At 37.8% G+C, this 22445-nt stretch overlaps 1 protein-coding gene across 12 annotated transcripts in view; it reads left to right on the top strand.

Moving 5' to 3' along the window:
• Window positions 1-10752, top strand: part of LOC119914090 (transcription factor 4-like) — a 270600-nt gene extending 259848 nt beyond the window's left edge. For all 12 annotated transcript variants that reach the window (XM_038733104.1, XM_038733097.1, XM_038733093.1 and 9 more), the window contains one exon: window positions 2138-10752. In XM_038733104.1, the coding sequence (XP_038589032.1) occupies window positions 2138-2186 (49 nt within the window). In that variant the 3' untranslated portion in view covers window positions 2187-10752. The remainder of the gene's footprint in view (window positions 1-2137) is intronic.
• The last annotated feature ends 11693 nt before the right edge of the window (window positions 10753-22445 follow it).

Raw genomic sequence — 22445 nt, 5'->3', positions numbered from 1 at the left:
CAGGTAGGATGAAAACCATTCTAGGGCAGTACCAGAGATCCCCACCCAGTGCCTCAGTCTGTCTAACATGATGTTGTGATCAATGGTGTCAAAAGCAGCGCTAAGGTCCAGGAGTACAAGGACTGAGCACATACCTTCATCAGCAGACATTAAAAGGTCATTGGTGACTTTAAGCAGGGCAGTCTCAGTGCTGTGGTACTTCCTGAAACCAAATGAAGCTTTTCAAATAATTTGTTATTTTCCAGTACAGTGAGCAGCTGTTTGGACACAATTCTTTCTAGAATCATTGCAATAAAAGGCAGTTTTGAAATTGGTCTAAAATTATGTGGGAGGGAGGGATCTAAACCAGGTTTCTTTAAAAGTGGGTTCACGCAAGCCGTTTTAAAATAATCAGGGACACAACCAGTAGATAGGGAGCTGTTAAAAACAGAGAACAAATGGGGCCCAACAGAATCTATTACTTTCAGTAAAAACTTTGTAGGTATTACATCAAGTGGGCCGGAGGACACTCTCATTTGTGATACTGGTTAAAACTATCTTGTTGCTGGTGAAGGACCTCGGAGTAAGAGGCCGTAGGGGTAATAGATGCTCTGATTGACACCACCTTATTGGTAAAATAAGATAAAAACAATTCACAGTCATCATTACTTCTAGCTGAGGCACAAGGAGGGGTTGGGTTTACCAGCTGATCCACAGTCTTAAACAGAAACCTGGGATTGTGTTTATGTGTAGTAATGAGTTCAGAAAAATAGTGTGTTCTCGCATCCTTAACCATGTTATTGTAGTTAATTAATAAATCCTTCAGACTGAGGTAATGGATTTGGAGAATGGATTTTTTCCATCTGTGCTCTGCTTTCCTGCATTCCCTTTTTAGGCTGCGAATGCTGTCATTTATATGCATTGAAGTGATCGACCAGATTGTTGGTGTTGGAATCAGACAGGTGTTGGCTTTGGCTCTGAAAGAATGTGCAAAACTTTGAAACACTTTGTTCATTAAAGATGCGAGAACACACGGAGCACACGGAAAACAATACATCTGTGGTCAGATATGGTCATGTCCACTAATTCCACAGAGGAAATGCTGACACCCAGGGTAAAAACCAAGTCCAGTGTATGACCACGGTTATGTGTTTGCCCTTTGACATGTTGTTTGAAGTTAAAAGAAGTGGCCATATTTAAAAAGTCAGTTGCATTAACATTGGTGGGGTCATCAACATGAATATTAAAATCGCCACAAAGAACAATTCTGTCATAATTTAAAACCAGAGAAGATAAAAATTCAGGAAGGTCTGATAAAAATCCTCCAGGCGGTTTTGGGGGGCAATAAATTATAACAAATAAGAGTGAGAACTTCAAAGGAGTTAAATTCATCACAGCGTACTTGATGACATTTAAAATTTTTCCTATACACGCTCACTAGCCCACCACCATGACCACTGACCCTCGGTTGACTAAAGCAATCATATTGAGGCGGACACAGTTCAGATAGCTGGCTATAGTCATTCATTTGCAACCATGATTCAGTTAAAAACATAAAATCTAGATTTGCAGACAAGATAAAATCATTTAAGATAAAAGTCTTACTTGAAAGTGATCTCACATTGAAGAGAGCCATTTTAAATGTGTTCTGGGTGCTGGGGTTGGTGCAGTTCCTAATCCTGATAAGATTACTATTATTTCTGTGTGGGATGTGCACATTTCGGTTTACTGGTCTATGCGTGATGATGACAGGAATAGAAGTCTTTGGAACAGCGCTGGGAGCAGACGGCTTTACATGCCAGCAGGTGGAGACAGTTGTTTGTGGCAGTGAGGCAGAGATCTGTTCAGTGACCAGTGGTGTGTCCAGGTGTGCTGCATGAATGATTAGTCATTCACGTAAGTCATGTGTGGACCGTGTGTGGAAGTACTATTGGCCTCAGTAGCCTCGATTGCCATGGATTTTATTGAGCACATTCATCCTCCCCAGACAGGGCAAAATTAACTATTGTGGTGGGTTGAAGGACATAAAGCTACCACTAGGCTTTACAATTAAAGAGAACACATTTTTTTTCTCTGTGGGTGTTTGTGTGTACAATGTTCTGTGAAAACTTCCTTCCAAATCCTCCCTTCCTGTATTTTTTTCTCTTTGTCTCTCCAGGTCTAAGGTGCCAGAGTTCATCAAGATGATGAGTGACCACTTCCTCTGACGACATTTCCATGACAACCCAGCAATCGATCAAACCTGTTGTTGCTTCAGCCTGACCAATCAGATTCTCTGGAACTTCAGCTTGACCAATCAGATCAGCCTCTTTCTCTCCTCTTGTCTGTCGTCTCTGATCCTCCTCCTCACCTTCGTCTCCGTTCTGTCGAGGACATGAACTGCAGAGTCACATTAGTTGCTTTCGTCACTTTACATCTCCAGCTGAAGTGAACTGGAAGCTACTTTGTGGAGACGTTAAAACAGCCACTGTAACGTGGCTGCTACGGGGTGGCAGTTTGTGGGAGCTTTTGACACAAAGTGACGGCAATGGGCAAAAGTCTTTGGTATCACATTATCCAATAAATTCTACTTCTTGTACTACTTGTTTTATCAGCATTCCCAGTTTTGAAGAACAAAAGGGAGATATATATATATATATACATATATATATCTCCCTTTTGTCACCTTGTTAAAAAAGTGCAACTGGATGTGGGCAATGATGGGTTGGGGAGTTGTTCAGAACGCAGCAAAACATATCATAAAGTGTTTAAAGAGATTTTTTTTAAGCAACATTGCGCAGCTGTTGTTGAATGCAGCTTCAGCGCGTCTCTGACTGAATGGCAATCTTACGCCACACTGTGGATGAAGCTGTGCCTGATCTCCTCTTGGATGCAAACCTGTCAGATAGATACACATGTAGAAGCAAAGCAAATAAATCTAAAAACAAAAGGAATCATCACTAAAAAACAAGTTTCTTCTCATACATCCTCTCATAAACCCCACATTTTCACAGATTAAAGAATAAATGAACATGCTATTAGGTATATGTTGTGACCCTACTGCTTTCCGGAGGTGCTTGATATGCCGAGTGATCTGAACGAAATTGAGTTTGCTACGCTTTTTGACTATCATAGATGCCTAGAAAGGAGTGGGGATAAACAAGAAAAACGGGGGAAACTCGTACTTCCCCTTCTAATGCATTCCTTCATAACTGCAAACATTTACAGTAGATTGTCAGTGTAAAAAAAAATCTAAATATGTTTATGTATTTTATTAGTGTTTTATGCTAATAGCCACGATAGCCACGTTTGTTGACTTTGTTAACAGCAACAAAACTGTACACACTGCTAATGTTTTTGTGTGAAGACAAATACAAATGGACAGTTGTACCCAAAATGGCCTGTGTGTATCTACTGATGGGAAAAGAATACCTAGAGAATCAATCGTTGAATTAGTTATTCAATCAATCAGTGAGTGTCTCCAGAGGGACTGAGGTGTTTAAAGCATCGAAGGTAGAGGAATTAAAGAAGAAAGACAGCTGTAGTGTACTTCTAAACATGGCAGGAAGGACAGACTATTCTTGACTATTCTTCATTTGAGATTGTTTTTGTGGGTTTGTAAATGACGACAGAAAGGAAGAGCTCTAGCAAACTTCCCAAATCAGAGTCAGTGTCAGATATTCATCAGCATAGGCAGAACAGGCGGATTTTGAAATGGTGTCCAGGACTTTGCCGAAATTGAAGGATTACTGGGCAGATGGTTGAGAGGACTGACGATAGCAAATGATAGTGGATGGATGAATGGGTGGATGAGAGGGCAGAGGGCTGGACTGAGCACTGAAGTAAATTCATTTTCACATTCAGCACATTCCCTGAACCCCAATCACTCTACTCGAATCGAGTGCTCCCGATTTCCTGAAGAAAAACTATGAGAGTTTCTGAAGTCATGGAAGGGTAAGGAGAAAAGAAAAGACTGAAGTGGGCCAACCTCCTGAGCAGCTAGCGAGCAGGATAAACAGAGAATCCAGAGGTCTAAATGACAATGCAGGGGAAGCAAGGGAACAATCATCAGAGTGAGGGGTATATAATTTTCTTAAGGACCAAGCTGCAGTGGTCAAAGCATTCCTGTGTTGGATTCATTAGATATCCTTCATTTTCTCATTTCATATCTAGCTTACCCCAACCTTAGACTTCTTTCCTGAGTACCAAACTTGGGGGACTTTCTGATTGACATTTGCTGTCTAAAAAAATAACAGACAAGTTTATTGTTGTTGAGGTGTCTTTTGCTCGGACCATTATTTGCCTCAGATTTTATTGTCCTTGCAATCCTTTGCTTGGTATAGAGATTAGTCAGGAATTCTGCAGTCCCAGTGGTATTCCTGTTATAGCAGAGTGGTGTCTGTACTGGTTGGGACAGGAAAACCAAACAGTAGTAGAGAGGAAATTGTTTTAAATGCGGCCCACTATCCGGGAACAGTCACGTTGTGACCCAATGCAACTTTTCCCAGGTAGCTATATGAGCTACGGTTGCAGCTGAGTGAAGTCATAATTTCGGTTATTGTGCTAGAGGACCAAATGTGAGTAGACTGTGACTCATATACTGTATGACTGCCAGACAACGCTAGTTTCCGATTTTGGCTGATTTGGCCTTAGCATCAGCTGCAGCACTGAGATGCTTTGGGCCAGTGTTAGCAACCAGAATAAAATCTGTGTATTCTTGTGTCATGAGTTATGAGTCTGGTATGAGTCCAGTAACCAGGTATGCCTGACGTAGAGCCCAGAAATTTTGAATAATATACATGCAATCAAAACATTTGTTAAAATAGGTATATTTGAATCAGTTGAAACCAGATCAGTCATCTGGGATTGGTCCAATCCCGGAGCCTAACCACTAATACAATACATTACTTAAGAATTTCAAAGAGTTGCCTCTTGTACTTACACTTGGCCAGGTTTCTTGGCTAGAAGTTCTGGAGAAGTCAACACTGATTTGGGAGTGATACAGGATTGGGAAAGAAAATTACGAAAAGGATCTGGACAGGGTTGGACTGGCAGTGACAAAAGTCATGACCCTGATCAGGTGATAGTGGGAATAAAATAAATCAGAACGGGCCAGGTCAGGAAGGAAACTTAAATTTGTATTGCATTGCTATGCATCACGGTGTACTATCTGGATATTCAAACCCTAACCTTACCACTAACCCTAACAGATGAAGGTAATAAGACTATCTCGAAGAGCATCCACTGTTTAATGGTGTCAATCTGAAAGTCTCCTTTCACTCGTGCCCCAGTTTGAACCATCCTCAGGCCTATGTTTAATCCCCAGTTCCAGTGCTGTCTTTTCTGCTGACCCTAGCCTTATGAGCCCTAAACCAGAGCCCTAGCCCTTCTACCCAGCCTCATGCCCCACCTAAGCAGTCCCACAGATGCAATTTGAACATTCACACTTCTACCAATGTGCCTTTTTAGAGTTCATATCATTCAAGTTGCCAGAGGAGGACATTTACCTGGTCTTTTAATAGGATGCAAGCTTAGGGAAACCTGTTCTTAGTCGTTAGGTTCTATGCAGTCAGGTTTTTTACCAGACCTGGGAATTTAAAAAAAGCTAAAAAGGAAAAAAAAGTATTTTTTGGATAAAAAAAACGAAACTGTATTTAATGTACTGTACGCTTATATGTAAGTAGACAGCGTGTTCTGGCTTCGATCCAATGAGACAGACGCTTGATTTAGCAAAATGAATCCCCGTACCCGTCCTTTTCGTCGCCCCAAGTCCTCCTTAACCCCCAAACCCTTCCTGTTCCAAGCCCCAGCCCTGTTTTCATGGTGAACAACGCGTCTCTTCTTGTATTATAGCTTATCAGCTTTTTATCAATATTTGATCGGCTTGTCCATAAGCCAATGTAGTCTTCAGTACAAAGTGTGTGGTTGTATGTTGTAAAACAGATTTTCTTTTTTTCTCTTTTTTAAGAAGAATCTTTTCTCTTATTACTTTTTCTTTGTCTGTTCTGGTTTACATGTCTATTATAGAAAATGTAAAAAAACAAAACAAAAACAAATACAAAAAAACAACACAATTCTCTATCTGACAGCATTGTTCTCTGTCGGTAGTCATTTTGACACAGTTAAAATCCTACCCAATCAACAGGATGGCACGGAAACTGGAAAAGAATCTATTTGAATAAATCAATCTATATATAAATGTACAAAAAATATATACGATATATAAGGAGGGTGCCATTTTCTGTTATTTTTTTATTTTCTGTTGCAAAGGAGTGTTTGCTTGGGGAGGAGTTATTTTCTCTAAGACTGAACTGGCAGAAGTTGGCGAGGCCCCTCAGTGTTATAAATTTTCAACTGACTTTGTTGTTATCTCTGTTGTTGCCACAACGCCCTCTGACTAGTACGACACCCTGCGCAGGACAAAATGGGACCGGAGTTCCATCAGCTCTATTCACTGCTATCTATCCAAGGCAACAACACACAGACGTTTGTAAATTGTATGCAACAAAATGGCAAACTTTACCATTATTTTGAAATTGTGTATGTAAAAGTTATATTTTTACATGTAGACTGTTGTTATTTTGTGTTTTAGGACTATGTTGTATCGGTTTTTTTGTTAAAAGATGAAAAAGTAAAATTCAGTATGTGTTGAAAAAAATGTGTCACATTGAAAATGTAGTGAGGTCAAAAGTTCTGAATCATTTCTTTTTTTCAACATTATGTTTATATCTGTGGGGAACATTTTTGATGGTTCATGGAAGGAATCAGAAATCATAAAAGATATAAGATATTTGTTTATTTCTCCATTCCTCATTACATTGCCATTTTTAATTGTATTTTTTGTAAATACTCATAAAACGTTTTCTGTGGGGTTTCTGTATGGTGAGGACTTGCCAGTGAGAGGTGATGATGATGAACTTGTATTGATTTTTAGTATGGTTGTATTTGTCTGATTACGGTAGCCAGGTGCCAACTTTTAGTCAGTCAGTGGTGCTCTGTACTGTATGTGGTTTTGGTTACCAACCATCTGAAGTGTAAGTCAAATTATTAGCTTTGCTTAAACAAAGAATCACTCGTGTCAGAGCTGGCATGAGCCATTTTATGCACCATTTGAAGAATTAGTTTTGACTTTGATTTTCAAAAAAAAAATAACCTAGTGAAACTGGTAAAACTAATACCCACTCTGTAACATGCTATTAGTAGTGAAAGTGCGAATGCAAAAATTCATAAAAACACATGATGTCATAACTCAGAAATTGTTATGTACATGCAAAATTTATTTTGATAATCCCAAATTTTTGCTATTATAAAGCTGTTATAATAATTGTTTGTGAAAACACCTTTTCAGAAAATGTTATAAGGGGGTTTAACAAATTCAAAGATTTTATGTTTAATTAAAATTATGATAAAAACGTAACTTAGGTACTCAAATTAACTTTGGTTCTACCTGGTGGCTTTGGGCCGGCTCTGACTCCTGTGCATTTATTTTCTTCAAGGTGGGTTGTAAATGTTGATTAAATGAAAGACCCTCAGCACCTGATTCAAGTTTAATATATGAAAATTTTGTTTGGAGATTGGAGTGTTGCTAATATAAAAAAGCAGGTTATCTGCAAACAATCTTATCAGCTATTTGGCCAAAAAGATATCAGATCATGTGCAAGACAGTTTCAGTCATTTGTTTTTAGTGTTTACCATTAAAATTGAGCTTTTTATAAACAGGAAAAGCTGCTTTGAATCGGACCTAGGTTAAACACTAGGATTGAATCTGTCGGTGTAAATGCTAAATGTATTTTTTAAGTAATGTTATTTTTGCAGTGCTTCATTTCATATTTTCTTTGATGTATAACCAAGTCATCTCCCGAACAGTATCATTTTTATGTTACCCTGATGTTTCTAATAGCCAAAATGTTTTTCTTTTCCCTCCTTCCCTTGTTGTACATACACACCTCATTTCTCTTTTTTCAGTGACTGTGCCATGAGCTTTGTAATCTGTTACTCTGTACCAGTTTTACTGCAATAATGAGTTGAATTCAAAATGGCCACTCCTGTCCTTTCTTTACCCAGCAATGTCAGAAACAGGAAACATTTCTCTCTTTTCTCATGATAGCTGACCCCATTTAATTAACAAATACACTCGTATACTGCATACATGAGCACTAACCAACATCAGTAGCACAACAAATCTGAAATTTGGTACATTTATATAATACTGATTTTAATTTGTATTTTTTCCATACAAAAAAAATTGAAAGACAATTTAAACATTTTATACAAATGACCATATGGATGTTAACATGGCACTTCTTTTCCAGAAAATTACTATAATTCCTGTGAAAGAAAATGACAAAATGAACAATCAAAGCAGCCTGTTTTCATGTCTTGAACTTCTATATAACACCAAGTACAAATGTCCACTGCCAGAAAACTATTTAAAACTCCTGCCAGTATTTTAAATTTCTTATTATTTAATTGAAGGCATTGAATATTTTTTCCAGTTTGATATCCATAAATCACCAGAAATTATTTAAACTGCAAAAAAAAAGCATATATCTTACTTTCTTGGAAAAGAAGTTTATTAAACCACCCCAGTATTTTAGTTTGTATGAAGTTGTGCTGACAAAGGTGAGTTCACAATTGAGGTAGTTAAAGAACCCAAAGGGAGCTGTGAGATGTAAAGAAAATAACAGAAATAAAACTTTTGGCAAAAAGATTTTGTCATTTTTGAGAGATATGAAATTTCACAAACCATGTGCGATTAGTGTTCATGAAAGCCACAGTAAATCACTTTTTGACATTTTACATTTCAGAAAATTATGGGTGAAGTGTAAAGTGCCATAGTTTTTCAATTGGTTGTTCCTACCAAACAGTCTCACCCAGAGTCAGTTTAGAAGATGCATATCATTTTCATCTCTGTACATCAATTGGAGAGGTCCAGGATATATGTAGCCTAGCTTAGCACAAAGACTGCAAGCAGGGGCAAAATGCTAGCCTAACTCCATCAAAAGAGAAAAAATACTCAAACTCTTTTCTCTTTTGTTGACAGTAGAGTTAGGAAAGAGCTCCAGCCTAGCAACTCAAAAATGAGGACTGGACTTTTGATATGCTATGTGCAGTCACTGCACCCAGTTGTTTTTGGCCAACAAATAGGGCCAACACTAAATGCTGCTAAAACCATAATGTATTCTTTCATCATTTCTATATGTACAGCTATTCAATATTTTCAAACATGTAAACCAGATAGACCTGGATGTGATACTGAGTTTCAGGTTTCAACACAAACACGCTACTTGGAATATACAGGAATGTTTATTTGTGCTTTTGGTGAACTGACCATATAAGATGAGCTGAGGATGAGAAAAGTTCATAGTTTTATAAATGTGAATTTAAGAGTTGTAATTAACAACAACCTGCACATCTGCATCCATCTGATCCATGCTTGCCACCATTCTTTCATCACAAGAAGATAACATCTGCATTGTTAATCCCACCTTCACAGCTCTGATTGGTTGATTGTTTCCCCAACTAACTAAAACAACCATCAAAGAGAACTACAACAAAACTGACTGAATCGGTGAACAAATCAGATGTGGGCAGAACTTCAGAGGTCAGGAAGCAGGATATTATTTAGCAATTGGAGGCCCCAAAATTCTAATGTAAATACAAATTATTAATACCAGGGAACAATTCATTAAAACATTTAAAAATAAAAATTGAAAAAATTCCCCATAGCACATTGTACTCTGTAGTTTCCAACAACAAGCACAAATTAGTTGACTGAGATGAAGTCGACTCACCTGCTTTTTCAGTTCATCATGTTCTCTCTGTAAGTATTATTAATAGTCTGGAAGAACATGCTTCATTTTTCAGTATTATAATCATGTGAAGGTGAAAATATATGACACGTGGCCTTTTTTCTTTCGTCTTGTTCCTAGTGATGCAAATCAGTGAAGAGATGGAAAACAAAAAAATACCCTGTTATCAGTGCCTGGGCTTTTTGTTAAAGCTTCCTTTGTCTAGTGCTCTTTTGCTATGAGTAGACTTAGTGCACCCTATTATAAACCCCAAATTTTACCTAAATCAATCATTAATTTAAATTCAAATATATTTGGCTTACTTTTTGGTAGGGGCAATACTTTTATACCGTAACTATTGAGAATAATAAGTAAAGACAAAATGCTAGATTACTGTATGACTGAAACAGAGTAACAACAATAAAATATTCCACTTTGTAATTTTAAAATTATTTTCTAATATTTTATCTGACCTACGTGTTACTGAAGACGAGCCTGTGAGGCTTCTTTGTGTGATGGGTCATGGTTAGAGGCCACGGTTGGGAACGTCCCATCTCAGCAACAAATAACGAAACAAAATATCAGAAAAAAATTCAAATAATAAAAACTTACAAAAATACAGCAGTTACATTTTTCCCCCAGTGTGTGGCTGAGTGCCTCTTTATTTCATTGTATTTTTTGGTGTACATGTTCTTTTCTACACTTCCATTTTCTTAATTATTTCTGGTTAATGTTGTATTCTTTAAATTTGTTTTTTATGTTATATAATTATTATTGTCCTTATGGTTGCTGTTATTGTTGATGTTGTTATTATTACACTTTGTTTTTATTCCAGATCAGTGGAGATGTTGGGAAACAGGTTCTTTTTGATTTCTGTGCTGAGGGTTTTATTCTTCCTCGTACTAGCCCAACAGTTGCCTGTTGGTTCTCATCTTGTAGTGATTCAATGAGGTTCATGTTCATGACCGTTCTGTAGCAATAAATGTGCCATTTTTATAATGCAGCACTTTGAACTCCTCTTTCTTTTTATTCTTTACAGCATTGATGGAAAATGACATGCAGTGCAAGTCGATGGATGTTTGGGTAAATCTTTGATGTTGCTCAGATCAACAAAAGCAAAAAAAGAAAATCTCAGACACCGTTAAAGGAATAGTTCATCATTTGGGAAATGGGCCTTTGCTTATTTTCCCGGAGTGAACTTAACAGAATTCAATTCTTCAAAATAATGGGGAAGCAGAAAGGGCTGTGTGGAAGGAGAAACCTCTCCTGTATAAGAGGAGGATCCACATAAGGCCCTCATAGCTTACAGGGCTATCTCCTTGTCACATGGATCACCCCCTCTACAACTGTTGATGGGTTGAAATATCAGGATGCCCTTGCCTTTCAGTCAAGATAAGGTCCTGTCTAGGTGGCCTGACCGCTAGGCTTTCAAAAGGAAGGATCAGGACATGAAGGAGAAACAAACATCCTGGTTCAACTCAAGGCACGAAACAAATAAAAGACAAGAGCTCAGATCAGGACGTCTGGGTGAAAAACACAAACCAGGATGGACCCATCAAATGGGAGGACATTGACCTACCCACTGGAAGTATATGGGGAAATAGATCCCACACCAGGGTGTGGACCCAATCAGAATGGGTATATATATTATAATTATCAGTCTCGTAGATAGAAAGCTGTGTATACAGGGGAGTCCACCCTGATCCCAAGGCAGAGAAAGATGTCTGACTCCTTCATTTTGTTTGAAGAATGTCAAACATTACACAATTAAGTTGGTCTCAAAGGTTTATAGGTTGAAGGCAAATGTTATCTTCATAAGTCTGATAACATACACTCCTAAGTCAAAAATGTAGAAGAAAGAAAGTACAGGAAATGCAAAGATAGTTCTCTAAAAGGGAGATGTAGTGATAGTATGAGCTTGTGTATATATGGAGGTATGGAGGAAGATATAGTATTGAGATAGATGTATATAATGATATATACGTACGTGTGTGTGTGGAAAAATGCAGGACCCCACAAGTTTTGTGTGTGTGTGTGTGTTTCACTAGCAACTGAATGTAGTGAGGAACAATCTAACTGTATTATATTTTTCTGAGTACAGTCTATAACTGCTCCATATGAATAGAACAGAACACCTTCAACTACAATGCCTAACATTGTTGCTGCTTGCTGCATAATGCACAATGTTTGTTTGTTCAGGAATGCGTTGAGGAACACCACGAGTTCAGGATGTTGACTTGGCCTCCAAATTCCCCAAATAAAGGATTAGCACACGCAGGTAGCAGGGATTGTCAGAGCTGCAGAGAGAGCAGGAGGGGAGTAAAGAGTGTTTTGCAGTGAAAAAGTAGCTGCCCGCTCTGCCAGCTGCCTGCTCTCATTGGCTGGATGTGGATGTCGAGTCGGCGGCAAAAGGGGGACCTACACAATGTTAGACGGGTGGTCATAATTTTACGGCTGATCTGTGCATATGACTCATACAGAGCAGCTTCTGATTAGTCACAATACTAATATTGTTTATTTGTGGACTAAACAAATATAAAATGAATGGCAAACATTCATGTCTGTCTGTAGAGAATAGGCAAAATATACAATATAACCTAGAAAACAATATATACAGTAACAGTAAAACTGACACGTACCACCAAAAGGATGGCAAAAATAGCTTTTTTTGTGAACAGTGTATATAAATAAAATTGTGCAGTTGGGAAGTAGGGCTTTTCTCAGAGGTCAGTAAAAGTAGGGTTCTGTCTCTGGTCTGGTGTCCTGACTATTTGTTGGAGTCAAGAAGAGTAATGGCCTGAAGAATGACCATCTCCTGTACTTCTGCTGCTCTAACAACCAAAGCTCTCGTTGAAGTCCTTGTCCATCTCACTGAAGAGGTCCCTCATCTCAGCAGATAGCTTTTCAGGACGTGTCTAGTTCCTCCCCCCCTTCTTCGATGGATAAAGACACTACAACTCAAGCAACAAGAACGCCATTAGTTTAACAGTAATTACTCTAAGTAAGCTAGCATTGTTAGACATTATACATTACTTTTGTAGCGTGCTTAAAACCAGTGGCGTCTCAGGGAAACTCAAGGTGAAAAGCGTCTCTGGGCTTCTTGAGTTGGAGTCTCCATACTCCCAACCAAAGCCACTGGCTTGATCGAGTGACTTGAATGACATAGCCTTGCACAAACTAAAATAACACCAGGTGTCCACTCCAGCCATTGTGGTCAACGACCTGATGGTACTGCATTTTTGTAATTTGGGCATGAACAAACTAGTCTCTTGCTTTTCCTTGAAATTGCCTGCCGATTTTTGCATATGCCCTTACTGACATAAGTTCCCTAATCTTGTCTCTCCAGTTGGCAGACATTTCCGTTGGCGTCTTTGTGTAACTGACACTTCTTCGTCCTTGGATGTTTGTATTCCTTTGATTTTGCACCACTTGTATGGTTCACCCACTTGTTGGCTGTGAATTCTCCGGACAGTTACCTGCTCTATTCATACATGGTGTGAATTAATTATCCACATTACAGAGACTTTGTATTACTGTACCTACAGATGGGGAGAAATTTTACTGTAATTAAATTCTTGTACAAAAATAAACAATTTATACAATTTTACAGGAAATGCGTAGTTGTAGAGAATGTACACAGTTCTTCACTGACCTGAGATAAATCTCTAGTAACAAAAAAAACTTTAAAAAAAAACATATTGTAACAAAATATGTACATTAGTAGACACAGTAATTACGCATACAGAAAATAATCAGCCATTATATAGCAAGTAAATAGCTTAGTGTATAAACAAGCAACTGTTTCCTAACACATCAGCAAAAGCACTCTTTGTAATGTTACAGTTACTACAAAATAGCTTTAGCTCTGTAAACTCTTACACAAATCACCAAAGTGCATGAAACATCTCAACAATAGTGCAAAATATACCACAGTGAGCGTACATGTGTATTCCCAGTTGACACAAAATGGCGACACACTCAGCTCAGCTACGGGTCGGTCAGTGCTATTTAGCCGGGAGCTAGCTAACACACACGCTTTGATACACGCAGCAAAATATAGTTCTAACTTACTCAAAATGTCACACAAACATACTTGAAATCTCTTTGACATGTTAGCGGACCATTACAATCATGCTAGCTCTGTTTAACAACGACAAAATACCTGGAAATGGGGAGGAATAATCGCAAGTGTGAAAAGAGATGTTTCCTCAGCGAGAACTTTTACTCTAATGAGGAAAATACCGCGACATCCCCAGGGCATGTGGACGGAGACAGAAGGTGTCGGTCTCCGGATTCTAGTTCAAGATCACCTCGTAGATTGTAAATTAACACTTTTTAATCGCAAATTACACACTCAAGAACAAAATAAACAATGTAAGATAAACCACTTTTTAGCGTTTTAACCCTTTTTAAATCAGATGACATATTTTGACTACATTACCCAGTTTTAGGCAAGTCTTATGAACTTCTGCAAATTAATGGAATTACCGTTTTTTAACATCAGCACACATTTTAACATCACAGACCATGTATTTCCTATACTTAATTAACTTATATTCGGATTATTGTTATGTTCTATCATAACTTGTCACAAAGTCAGTACAATTTGAAGCCCAATTGATTCCAACATTTGTGTTCTCACATACGTTTCCTCCAAGTAATGTCTGGTTGCAGTGTGTGTGTGAAAGACGCAATAGTGAGACAGTTATTCCTTTTTGATGACATTTTTAACGTGGTTTGGTGTGTTCACTTCATATTTGTGGTTGTGCATGATTAGGTCATTTGTGACACTGGATAAGCACATCAGAAAGAAGAAAAATTATTTCAACTTAATTTAACCCCTTTAAATCTCTATTTTGAAGGTTTCATATTAGGAAATGAAAACCTTGATCTTCTTCAATCTTCCTTTTCATCTCCAATCTCCTTTATTTTGTAACAGCAACACACCCTATCTTGACTTATACAGCTTTTTCTGCTGCTCTGCTGATTTCTGTTTAATTCACAGAGTAAATGAAGTCCTTACTTGACACTAATCCCATATGCTTACAGGTTTTATGTTACCAGCCTGCTGTAACAAGCACACATCACGTCATTCGTTTGGAAAAAATGGTTCTTCTGTTGAAGGGATTGCCTCCTGAGCTGATGATGCCTCTGCAGTAAACTGTCTATTCAGCAGAGGATGACTCTTCATTGTGACTCATTGAGGTGGTTTAATCTGCAGGCAACAGGGAGTGACATCCGTTTACAAATATTTTCATGATATATTTTTATGAGCCGATTGTGTTGTCACTTCCACATGTTCGTCATGCAATTGCCAACACCTCCAGCTTGAAGTACACACAGAAAAGTGTTTTTTTGACAACAACCTTCATTTGCACCATCAGGTCTGCTGTCCAATCTATGTTATTATGCTTAATATCTTTTACTTCGTGAACAGCACTCTGCAAAGAACTCCTCCCACTCTCTTGTCAGAGATGGCTTCTTTGTGGTGTTGTCACAGTTAACAGGCAGAAATGTATCATTGAGGTATCTCGGTATCTGGACACAATGAGACACAGTCAGGCGGGAAATCTCAAAAACTACTGAACAGCTTTCAATCAAAATTTACGGCTATACATAAAAATAGAAAAAGTGATTTTTTTTTCAGTGCAGAAAGTGATTCCTGACATAAGGCACTTTTCATTTTCAAGATTTTTTTCAAAGTTCGGATGACCCCGATAAAAGTTATTAATTGTTGTAAAAGTTGTATTTTGTTACATAGTTGTTAATTAATGAACACATGATAATAAGTGCGCTCTTTTGGATAAATAGATATGATTACATTTTAAAACCGAATTTCCAAACAAAATGTTGATTTGGGCAATTCTGTTAATTGTTAGAAAATTAACAATTCATCTCTGCATACAGTAAGTCCAATTAAGGAACTACTATATAATATACTATATAACTTCAATTGATGTTTCAGTCACGTCATGATTCATTTCGTAAGTCTGTTTCCATTGCACTCCACTTTTTTTTTAAACAGATTGATGGACACTTCTTTCACATATGTAAATCATCTGATGTGAATTTCTGCTTTGCTACTGATTACTGAACATAAGTTGTTTTAAGCCATTTGGACAAAATACCAACACTTAGATACTCTAATTACTCTAGATTTGACAGTAGAGGTAAGATAGCAGATGTACAGTACCATTAGCAGCATAAGCTGTAGTAAATGGATGAATCAGTTGTATGAAAAATCAGCAAGATGAGTAAGAAAAATCAGGCCCTACCTCACTCAGTATGCCACACAGCTTCTGGTTCAGGCCATGGTTTTCTCTCACCTTGACTATTGCAATGCCCTTCTAGTGAGTGTTCCTTCTTGTGCGGTGAACTCCCTACAAACGGTTCAGAACGTGTAGCGAATCAAATTCACTAGTGTTTGCAATCAGAGTAACTACTGGGTCTGCACCCTCTGCAAGCTCTTGAAAAATAATTTCTTCTGAAAACACTTTCTCTTGTAACACCTCTAACCTCTAACACGCACTTTCCGTGCTCTTCTTCTTCTATCTCCTGACAATTCTCTTGTTTTGATTGCACTATTCATTAACTCACTTCTTCACCTAGGTATTTAACCTATTGATGCTGTACACACAAATATCTGTTACTAGTATTTATTGCTGCTGTTACTGGTATCTACTGTCACTCGCAGATCTCTTGATGTATTGATGTTTTTTTGATGTTTGTATGTTGTTTGCCTAAATGTAAATGTAGTTGTAGCATTTCATTCACTATTAGTGCTGATATTAGGCAAAGAACCACAATTTATATAAAAAATAATAATTATCTAATGTAACACAACCAATGTATCTGCTGGGTCTGTGTGAAGTACAACATCAGTGTCTTTGGTGTGACACTGAGAGTTTCTGTGAAGTCACCTGCAGATAAGAATAAACCCAGAACAAGTCATCACTCTGCCCCTGATTGTTTACATCACGCTTGACTCTTATTTGTTTTTGATGCCATTTTTGTCTTCTTAGTATTTCTGCAACATTCATGTTTTAGCATTATGCTTGTTTGTCTTTCATCATTCCTGTAAAATCTGTTTTCATCCGAGCCATCCGGTTAAATAAAGGTTGAAGACAGAACATCCCTGCACACAGGGGTCAGTTTCAGTTTAAATGTTTTTATCCATGTGGCTCCAGGGATGGCAATTGGTCTGTTGATAGGTTCACCACTTTAGACCAGACTGAAATATCTCAACCACTATTAAATGGATTGCTATGAAACGTTGTACAGACATTCATTGTCCCCAGGGGAGGAATTATAATAAGAACACAATGAAGCGAGAGTGTTGAAGGTGAGGCAAAGATACCAGGGACTATCTTTATCTGTACCTGTTCAACAAATTAAGTTTTCTGTATCTATATCCATACTCTGAATGAGCAGGGCTTAACCGGGGCATGGACTAACAGTTGATATTTAAGCCTGAAATTCTTATGGGTATGGGCTATTTACAGAGCAGCCTCTGAATTGAGCTTCAGAGCAATGTTTTGCAAAGGTTCCTATACTAGTAGTTTATTAGAAAACAGATAAAGACACATTTTACTGTGTTGATACTTGTAGTCGTAAAAAGTATATTATCTGCTTCAACCATAAAATATACCACATGAATTGTGTGAATTTCAATCAAAATCATACTCCCTGTCACAGGGTCCGGCTCAAATTAAACTAAAATTAGTTTTTTTCCTGGTAAGCCATCGTCAGAGCCAGAAAAAGAAAAAACAATGCAAAAAAACTACATAAGCTGCAGCTCACGGAGGTGATGACGAGAGGACGTAGGTACTGTATGTCATGTATAGATCTTTAGTGAGCTTGCATAATTGGAATGTGAAACCCAAACCAGCTGGAACAAATGTATATATTATAACATAAATGCAGACCTTGGTTCGGACTTCCAGTTGTTAAAAGAGCCTTACGCTTCCTGACAATATTATTACCTTTGATGTTTCTCTGCAGAGACTTGACATCTTTGGATATTCTCCTTTGTGGGATAAAAAAAACGGTAAAAAATATGCAGCAACATGGAAGAAAATTCAAATGAAAGATTATGCTGATATAATAAATTCGAAAAAGAAACTTGAACAAGAGAAATAACTAATTATACAAAAGCAAAAAAGGAAACAGTTTTGAGAATAATGTTGATTTATAGTTTAGCTGCATGAGAAAGTGCATCACCTCGGATGTGTTATATAAGTTATTGCAGCAGTGTGAATTATTGTGTGAGTAAAGGTTGTGTCACCGGGACGCTCCCATCTGCAGCACATTTCTTTGAACTGCAGTCACACCCTGAACGACCAGGTGACACAAAACACGACATGTACAGCTCCTTGCTGGGTGATTCACAACCATGGAAGAGAAAACAGATGTGTGAGAAGATGAAACGATGAAACAGCATCTCTCTCTTTCATTTCCCCCTCAGCAGCTTTAACCTTGGAAATATCCTGTTATTCCACACTGTCTGACAGCATCCCATAATATTCTGGATTATGTTGTTCCAGCTCTTCAATGAAGTTGTATGATTGTTACAATGAGTGAAATATTCAAACACAAGACCCATATTTGTTGCGGCTGCACCATTCTATCAAATGGGAATATTCTAAATGTAATGTGCATCATTTTAGACACATATACATACAGTATATACATATGTATAAATGTATACATATATAGTATATATTTATGATTTGTGTATGAATGTGAATGTTAGTTTCTGTTTGAGCACTTAGGCTCAGTGTATAAATGTGAGTGAATGGTGAATGCAGATGTAGTGTAAAAGCGCTTGGAGTGGTCACAATGACTGGAAAGGCGCTATACAAATACGGAGAATTTACATTTGCATTTGGCAAGTTTGGAAACCTGGGATCTCAACTAGAGTTTAGAATAATGTTCCGTGGATTTAAATTACATTTACATTTATCTGATGCTTTTATCCAAAGCAACTTACAATTGCTATACATGTCAGAGGTCGCACGCCTCTGGAGCAACTAGGGGTTCAGTGTCTTGCTCAGGGACACAATGGTGGATGGGTCACAGTGGGAATTGAACCCGGGTCTCTCACACCAAAGGAATTTGTCCATTGCGCCATCGCCACCCAAATTAAATCTGGTTGCACAGCATGCCTTTGTAATGACTGCCACACTAACAGGTCAGTGAAACTTTTATTCTTCATATAGAGTATAGCTAATGAATGGATGAATAGATGTGTTTAATATCATGTAACAATCAAACATAATATATTTAAAATTGCTTGCTCTTTGCTCTGACTTTTAGTCTTTACTTTGTCACAAACTGTTGCGCAAGGACACTTTAACAGTCAGTCATATAGTCACAGTGATGTGAAAAAAAATGTTTTCTCCATAAACTTCACAAAATTCACTTTTTTATTGCCTTGTATTCAGAAGTGGAATACAGTTACAAGTACTGTGCTTGAGTATAATTTTGAGGTACTTTACTTTCCATCTTCTGCTCCACTATAGTTCAGTGGGAAATATTGTACTTTTTACTCCACCACATTAATTATTAATACAAAATATATCAATATAACAAATAAATTAATGTGTAATTGTACAGATTCAACCAACCAGCTACATCCATCCATCAATCCATCCATCCATCGTCAACCGCTTATCCTGCGTACAGGGTCACGGGGGGCTGGAGCCAATCCCAGCTGACATCGGGCGCAAGGCGGGGTACAGGTCGCCAGTCCATCGCAGGGCCCCAACCAGCTACAAAAAAAAAGAAAAGAAAAGATTTTGGAAAAAAGTGAAATCACAGAAACTACTTTATTAAAGCTATCAAAGGGGAAAAGATCAAACAGTCAAAGTATGGAAAATCAGCATAATGTGCAAACATAAATAAATATTTATACCATATATAGGTGAGGTATATTAGGTGTAGATTTTGTCTCAATCCACACCTAACAAGTTTGTGTCAAGCAGGCGTGTGCACTGGTTTACACATGATAAAGTGTCACATGCTGCACTTTTATCAGTTCAGATTGAGACAAAGATTTCCTTAAGTGAGTGTGGCCTGCAACCTAACGCTGAGACTTTCAGACAGAATTAATTATATTCAAATATATATATTCATTGAAGTCTTTTTATAGCAACAGAACAAAAGATAAAGGGGATTTGCTCAGTGCCATTTGAATGCATCTTTACATTTTAGTGTGTGTGTGTTTGAGAGTCCATAGTATCATCAACTGAATGGGTGTTCTCTCAGCTCCAGCACAGAGGAATGTGAGGTGTGTTTGTCAGTGTTGCCCAACACAAAGCATTTCAGTTTGACACCTATAGCAACATGTAGCTATTTAACAAACAGAGAGTCATCTTAACAGGAGACTCTAAACATCAACTGTAAGAGGTCAGTGTGTGTCTGTATCACAGAGTGTCAGACCTCTGGAAAAAAGTGGTTCTTCAAAGTTGATTCATTTTTTTATTTATCATGTTCAGATATCACATCAATCCTTAACAAAAACTGACAGCAATGATCATTTTTAAAGTCCTCCTTTACTCAAATATGTGTTTTACTTATTAATATTCCACTTGGATGTTTGAGCATCTCAATGCTAAATGATGTACAATATGTGTTTGATACTAGAAAACATTTTTCACATTTATTCATCTGCTGAGTTTCTCTCACTATAATTGCATCACAATTAAAAGTTTTTTAAAAAGTTCAGTTAAACGCAATACCAAGAAGGGCAGAATAATAGAGGTAAATCTATATGTATATATAGAAGTAAGATTAAAAAGATACGTAAAGATAAATACACAAAAAGATTTAAAATAATAATAATACAATGACAATAAGGCCGTGGCCTTTAGGTAAAAGTGCTTGAGAACAATATGAGGCAGTGGTTTTAGCACTGTGCTGCATGATCACTAAAAAGCTGCTTCCCCTTGTTCAGATTTTGCCCTGGGCACCACTAGCAGTCCACTCCCCAGTGATCTAAGATATTATATACATAATAAGGAATGGAAATAATGACAAAATCCTTTCTCTCTACTTTCTTTTCTACTTTGCTAATACATGTGAACACAATACTGCAAAATAACAACACCAAAGAGTCAAACATCTTTTTCTATTTGTTAGTCTTTGCTTTGCTTTTGCTGCATTTCCACTAATCCTGTTAATGTACACACCAGCAGACAGACAGACAGACGGATAGAAAACTTAAAGAGAGCACCAGAAGACAGTCCATCAGAAAATGATTCTGCCTTTTTAGCTCCTGTTTTCCAGTGACACTGATGAGTGACATCAGAGAGGAGAACATGGAAACCAAAATGCATCACAAGAGGCGAACATTCCTGAAATAGTTACAATAGTTGCATTCTGGTGAGAGACTGGTACACTAGATCTCCAAAAATGGTGTGTGAGTGTGAGAGAGAGAGAGGTTCACACGCTTTTCAAAACATGTTCCCTAACTTCAGCCGGAGAACTGAATCTTTGCCCTCACATCAGCGTCCCTCCTCTCTTCCCTCTTGTTAATCAGTGGCGCGGGCGGCCAGGTAAAGCTGCAACTATTCTGCGTGTTTCGACGACGCTCGTTACGCACATGTGCGCCAGGTGTAGTCCTGGTCCCGCCCACAAGGAAAACCCCTGTCAGCCACAAACAGCAACCTGTCAGTCGGAAACAGAGCACCGTAGAGGGAGCAGTAACAGGTAAGAGGCTTTCATTCACCGGGACGCTTGTTGGATTTTTACCTGACTGATCGCTTCCTGTGCAGTTGTTGCTGACTCTGAGCTCAGTGCTGCCAGAAATCCTGCATTTCAGTTACTTCATTGTGTTCATGGCAAGTTTCCTGGAGATTAGTTGATTGTGGGCAAAAGTCTTTAGTCTTGCTGAAATGTTGGGAGGGACAGCAGCTGAACAGACACCTGCAGGGAATTACAGAACTACTTGAGATTAAAACTATCAAAGGGACATAAGAGCAAAGTGCAACAAGGATAGTATCTCATCAAAATTCATTGTATTTTGTTAATATATTAGCACTAGGCTTACTAATGGAGATACTAACTACATCAAACCTATAAAGTAGGATATAGTCCACATCAGTGTTATTATTCAAATACAGCCAGCTAGATGTCTATGTACAGTATGTAGGCAATATATGCCAGTATATATACCTGATGAAACAATACTAAAAAGTATTTTTTACTAAACAACATTTAAAGTCTTATAAATATTGTATCATATTTAGTTGAGCTTCAAATACATGTCAGACAAGTGCCAAATATAGAATAAAGCCAGTGTTCACATTACTAGAGTGCTAGTTGGTGTAGGCGGTATTTATTTTTTCATACCTTCATAACTTTCGTAGGGGTGTATCCCGTATACAATGTTAAAAAAACAAAGTAAAAGTAGTGAAAGCTGAGATGCTGGTGATAAAAGTCACTGCAGCATGCATGACATTGTCTAGCAGTGCTGTGTGTCTAATATGTAATTAGCCTACTTAGACAAGTTTTGCTAGGTTTAAACACATGTGTCAATAGAATAATGGACAGACAGTGAATAAGGGTCTTATTCCATAGATTCATGCTGGACACTTACACCAGATACTGACATATCAGGACATCAGGACAACCCAAAATACTCCCAAACAAGGGCAGAGGCATTTTTCTTATTTACCAGTCCTGTAATTTGATCCC

This window comes from Micropterus salmoides, unplaced genomic scaffold, assembly GCF_014851395.1.
Source record: "Micropterus salmoides isolate LMB-PRFRI ecotype aquatic unplaced genomic scaffold, ASM1485139v1 Ms_hic_scaffold_20, whole genome shotgun sequence".
Classification (NCBI taxonomy): Eukaryota; Metazoa; Chordata; class Actinopteri; order Centrarchiformes; family Centrarchidae; genus Micropterus; species Micropterus salmoides.
Note: the sequence above shows the minus strand (reverse complement) of the source record. Positions and strands in the feature narration are given on the sequence as shown.